At 44.2% G+C, this 6,037-nt stretch overlaps 1 protein-coding gene across 1 annotated transcript; it reads left to right on the top strand.

Annotated features, from left to right (window-relative positions):
- Positions 1–681: 681 nt before the first annotated feature.
- Positions 682–2,587, top strand: DFJ58DRAFT_849273 (uncharacterized protein; the record flags this gene model as incomplete). Its single annotated transcript, XM_041393710.1, has 7 exons — positions 682–918; positions 1,002–1,373; positions 1,492–1,559; positions 1,611–1,714; positions 1,770–1,960; positions 2,013–2,453; positions 2,495–2,587. The coding sequence occupies 7 exons, from the start codon at positions 682–684 to the stop codon at positions 2,585–2,587; spliced, it is 1,506 nt and encodes a 501-aa protein (XP_041234968.1).
- Positions 2,588–6,037: the final 3,450 nt, after the last annotated feature.

Raw genomic sequence — 6,037 nt, 5'->3', positions numbered from 1 at the left:
GCTTTTAAAATTGCTCGTTTGGGGTCAGTGGAAGAGCAGGAAGATTTTTGGGAGAGTGACTACTCCCAGTGGTTCGCAGCCTGGCCTGAACATGCCATGCACTTTGGGGAGATACCTCATGATCAAATGTTGTCTGGCCTGCAGGAGGCATTGCTCATTGAAGCCATTAGGCGCCGTCGTCGAGTACATTGTGACTGAATTCATGAAAAGGGGGACATGTATTGATTGCAGGAGAAGCACCTCCAGAGTTGTATACTTATGAACACGTTGCATCAAGAGGCACATGTGACGCTGAAGGAGTATTTTCCTGTGAAAAAGTTGAGAAGGTGAGAAATTTTGGCTGGGTCTCATATATCACATAAATTGATTCGCTATACCAGGGGATAGACGAGGTAGTCATTCTGTGTGCATAAGACCAGGATATGTCATCATATGTGTAGATCTAGTGTAGATATCGAGAACTTGCCTTGCACGCGCATAAATGAGTTAAATTGGTGAAAGTTTGGACATATATATTATCAATAAGGACCAGATGGAAGAAGTTGAGGATCATATCACCGTGCTCAAGTCTTGTCTCTCGTAGTTGTATGCCTACCCAAGACTGACTGCTGTACCTGTGAAAGTGTGCCTAAAGTGTTTCCTTCATTTTTTAAAAAAGGACCTTACTACAGCTTGTTCCAGATGCTGAGCAAGAAATGGACGACTCCAGAGCAAGAGGAATTTCTCCTCAGCTTCATGTCTGAATTCCGCAAGAGTCTCACGACCAAGGATTATGACGATTTGTTCACGCGCATTGATGCTCTATGGTTCGAAAGGTGGCCTGAGGAACATGTCATCTTCAAGGACAAGCCAGATGATTATGTTCGCACCCCAGAAGACATTAAGGCTCTGGTGGGAGCAGTTGAAATGCGTCAGCAAGTAAGACAATGTGCGAAAACCAGAAAAAACACATTACTGATTGATTTTACAGCAACTAATCACTTGGTATACATAGGTGGCAGGTAAACCCCACGCGTCATGCTCGCTCAAAAGGCACCAGGGGCGTGCTGAAATTTGATACCGTCTTAGATGGGGGCGTGGAGCTGAAAGGTGTATGGGCACCCCAAAAAATCAATATTTACTCACACAAATTCTACAAAGTGAAGGTTAAGCATGCTGCAGACAATGCAATCACAACAGAAAACATTACCAATAGAGGCCTGAAGCTGAACAAACACCATGAGATCACACGGCAGATGTACTTGGAGGAAAGCGAGTCTGTCAAAGCGGATATTGATAGGAAGTACCGCAAGGCGAAATCAAGTTTCAGCAAAAAAGCGCCAGCAGCTGAGGTCTGGGAAGCCATTAAAAATCGACAATGCCACAAAATTGAAGTACGTACTGCTAATCAATTGAATGTCATATTACTGACTTGAATCCTCCGCGGTGGGGCTATTTGGGAGCTCGGTCCAATGCTTGACCGCATCCTCAAGTATCTCGCGCATATCACAGGGTGGGTGGAAATTCTCTGTTCTCATGGGGGGTCGTGATCCTAGGACGGGTGAGACGTCAGTATTCAAGTGAGCAACATTTGTAAACATGATGAAAGCTGTGCTTATCATTATTTCAAGCTACCATGTTGGTGAACTTCAAAGTGGCGCCCAGTTCAATCATGTATACAAAGACTTTGATGGAATGCAAGCCGCCTTCCTAGGATTTGTGCAAAATGCCCTCGGTATGTTTAAATTTCTAAGTTGAGAGACACCAGACTTATCCCTCTTGCCAATCAGCATTCGAGTCTACCTTACCGCATGATGAGTCGGCAGGGGATGAAGAAGAAAAGTCCTCATCAGACTGGGACAGTGACGAAGATGGGCGGGAAAATGAGGGTATGAGTCAAGATGAGCACCTCCCAACCTTTGATACAAGCAACCTGTATCAAATGACTCCCCAATCTGATGAAGTTCTTGGGGATAACGCGGTGAGTAATAGCTTATTAATATGTAGTGAAATGTGTCTCATTGTGCACATAGAGCGGCTCACATACTCTGTTGGATACCTTATTGCCCAAAGCGCTTCCCACAAGTGCTAGTAAGGTATCGACTGATGCATCAACGGGGCTTGCTGGAAGCTCATTGCTCGCTGTGGAATTTCATCATCCTCCTCACTCTGCGGCTACTTTCGACCCCATTGTAGCGGGCGCCGCCAATTTCTCTGCCTTTGATCCCCATGCCTTCGCTACTATGATCAACAATCCCAACTTTGATCCCGGTATGATACCTGACTGGTTCACACCTCCTCTTAATAGTACTACCAACAAATCTTTACCTGGACAGTCTCCCGCCAATCTCACATCTCTAGACAACTGTGATCGCCCATACTTGCCTCTATCAGAGGAGGTGCTGCTCCCTCCTGTCCTGTCCATGAATAGCGAGGAAGGACAGGACAATGATTCACTTCTCAACCAGCCAGAGGTTCGTCCTCGCCATGGGGTGCATAGACGGCACATTGACAGATCTCCGGCACCTACACTATCTATGGACCCATCTACATCAAACCCTCTGGCAGTGCGCATGGTGACAAACACACCTCATCTCCATGTGCATAACAATGTGCCCTTCAATCCATGAGAGCGTGATAATGACATCGGAGTCTCAACATGTCGTGCATGCCCCACAGATTCATGGAAGTATGTCCTTTCTATTATGTCGCAAAAGTGGAGCAATCATGCTGATAAACTCTACAGAAGGGCCAGGCAGTCTTGAATAGTAGGCTTGTGCCTCAGAGTTTGGTCAATTTGGGTAATTGCACACTGCATGGTTGACTTGTGTCATAGTGTATATTCATATTTTGTCGCACCTGCAATAGAATTCATTGTTTTGACTTCCAAAAACAATTTGACTCCATACATAACCAGAAAATTGTCTTGAATATGTAAAATGTGATGTGTACAAGACGAAAAATCAAAGCAGAATGGCACAGCGAGGGACTTAAGTGAATTCAAAGCCAAAAGGTTGTGTCATTGTTTTGATTTGTTTGACCAATGTACACAATGAAAAATCGTGGCGGAATGGCACAGCATGGGACTTAGTGAATTCAAAGCTCAATGATTGTGCCATTGATGGACTTTTGCCCATTGCCGTATTACTAATCTTAAAGGACAGCTGGGACAGCAAGAGACTTAGTGAATTCAAAGCTAAAAGGTTGCGTCATTGTTTTGATTTATTTTGACCAATGGACGAAAAATTGTGGCGGAATTCCAAATGGCACAGCATGGGACTTAGTGGATTCAAAGCTCAATGATTGCATCATTGATGGGACCTTTGCCCATTGCTGTATTACTAATCTTAAAGGACAGCTGGAACAGTAAGAGACCTACTAAAGTGAGTACTGAGTAGCCGTATGCTGATGAATTAGAGTATGTAAGCAAGGTACTATCAGGAGGAAGCGGGAAGCAAGGAGTATGTAAGCAGGGTACCACCAGGAGGAATATATATAGGCACAACCCATTCAATATAGAAAGAAGAGTGCTAAATATGGATGCTACAGCCCAAATATGTACCGGATGCATCAGGCATTTGACCAGAGTATGACAAAGATTTAGCTAGCTTTATTTAATGTATAATATCAAAAATAAATATCACAATTGCAGATCACATGATAAAGACATGGATAGGTAGACTACATTGGTGGGATCTCCCAATGCTATAATATAGGCAGACCTATAGTGCCAAGTTACAATCCACTAAGCACATTGAGGTGTTATTGTCAAATTAATCTACTCTTACATAGGCAGCTTCCAGTGGCGGGATCTATAATTGCTGACAGTGTGCCAGCACATGATACTAGATTATTATATGGTAGCAAGGTGCTGATTATCTACCCGATATGTCTGGCCTTACATAGGCAGCTTCCCGTGGCAAGATCTGTAATCACTAACAATATGCCAGGGTATGATATCCAGTTGTCATGCCATAGCAAGTTGGTGAAAGCCAGCTATTGTTATATAGGCAGCTTTGGTGGGACCTATAATTGCTGACAGTGTGCCAGTATATGATACTAGATTATCATATGGTAGCAAGGTGCTGATTATCTACCCGATATGTCTGGCCTTACATAGGCAGCTTCCCGTGGCAAGATCTGTAATCACTAACAATATGCCAGGGTATGATATCCAGTTGTCATGCCATAGCAAGTTAATCAAAGCCAGCTATTGTTATATAGGCAGCTTCCAGTGGCAGGATCTATAATTGCTGACAGTGTGCCAGTACATGATACTAGATTATTATATGGTAGCAAGGTGCTGATTATCTACCCGATACATATGTCTAGCCTTACATAGGAAGCTTCCTATAGTAGAATGTGTAACCATTGACTGTGTGCCATGATATGATATCTGCCTGTCATGCCATAGCAAGCTGGTGATATTTTACCAGAGAAAGCTACTGTTATAGGGTAGGACACGAGATTATTATGCTATAGCAAAGTGCTGATTATCGACCCAATATGTCTGGCTTTACATTTGCGGGCACCAGTGGCAAGATCCAGCTACTATTGCATTGGGAGCTTCTGGTGGCAGGAACTATCATCACTAACAGTCAGGCAGGCTCTGACACTGAGTTATCTCGCTGCAGCAGGTTGGTGATATTTTGGTCAAACATAGCACATACTTAACAGTGGGATTCTCTGCAATGACAGATGGATTATTCATAAGTGGCATGAGGATCTCAGGTCTTAGTACAGACAGTATGGTAATGACAACAATGAATTGAGTAGTGCCTGTAGCAGCTCGTTCTCGAAGGACAGCGCGTTTCTCCCGAATTTTAGATAGCATGCTGTTTTTGCTTGTACACCACTGTGAAGAGGAAGAATTGGGGAATATACGACTGTGAAAGACATCAACTTGAGGCTCAGAGAATGAAATTAATCACTAACCGGGTCCACCATGTCATTAAGTCAACTACTTCCTGGCTTTCATCAGGATCTTCCAACAGATCTAGAATACTATGTAGCGTTGCCGTGGTTCTGGCTAATGCCAGCAGTAGCTGGTTCTAATTCACCGGCTTGACCAGAACTGCAAAGCCAGATCTGCTTACATATTGCACAGTCCAGCCCAGCTAATGTAACTAAAATAAGCGCTGTAAGCCAGCTCAAGCCAGCTTATGATAGTGTAAATTCACAAAGGTCAGGAAATATCGAAATCATGAGATGTTGGGTTTGAAATGGATAAATATGAAATGCAGGTGCGAGAGGAGCTGCTCCAATCATGTTTGCGAGTGGGTGGTGATGGGGTTCTTCGAACACGCTGGTCTTTATCTGAAAAACTCGGGCATGTATGACACGCTGACTGTAAAGATGACAAGGTTGTAAACACAAAAGCAGGGCAGCAAGGCTAGTAGAGACGAGTGACTAATGATGCAAAGGAGGAAGACTGAGACCAAAGACTAAGGTGAAATATGTGCTGATTAAGCTGTGGAAAGGGAGGGAGACGAGCGAAGGATGTAAGGCGCCAGTAGGTAAACAATACAAATGATGAGCAAGAAGTAGTTATAGCAATGCATAGATGATGGCGGCATCATCAACATCATCACACTCGTGGTCTGCGATAGCTTTGAGGAGCGCTTCATGTGTGGAACTGCTGGATGAAGTTTTGCTAATGTTAGGTGTGAAAACCTCGCCAGGCTCTACATCACGTAGCACCTTGTATTCCGTGTCTCGCTGTGATGCTGACCACCCTTTGGTAAAGTTGAGCCTATCTTTTTTCAGTATGAACTTGATGATCTGGAGCGCTTCCATCAGCATGGGGCTAAGGCGGTCCCATTTTTGCGTGTCAGTCTTGCTACCTGATGAGAACACGCACTCACAGGGGACAGCGGATGCTTGTATCAGGAGATAGTCCAAGGCAATTGCAAAGACTGTCGGAAACATGCCCTGAGAGGCCTGGCCAACATTCCATGGTCAGTGACAAACGATGTAGCTCGAGAAAATACAAGGCTCTTACCGTCCAAAACTGAGAGAATATTTGTGCCTTTGGGGCTGCGAGTAGCTGTACTGTATG

This window comes from Suillus subalutaceus (genome assembly GCF_016647625.1).
Source record: "Suillus subalutaceus strain FC151 chromosome Unknown DFJ58scaffold_442, whole genome shotgun sequence".
NCBI lineage: Eukaryota > Fungi > Basidiomycota > Agaricomycetes > Boletales > Suillaceae > Suillus > Suillus subalutaceus.
This window is presented reverse-complemented; position numbering and strand designations above follow the sequence as displayed.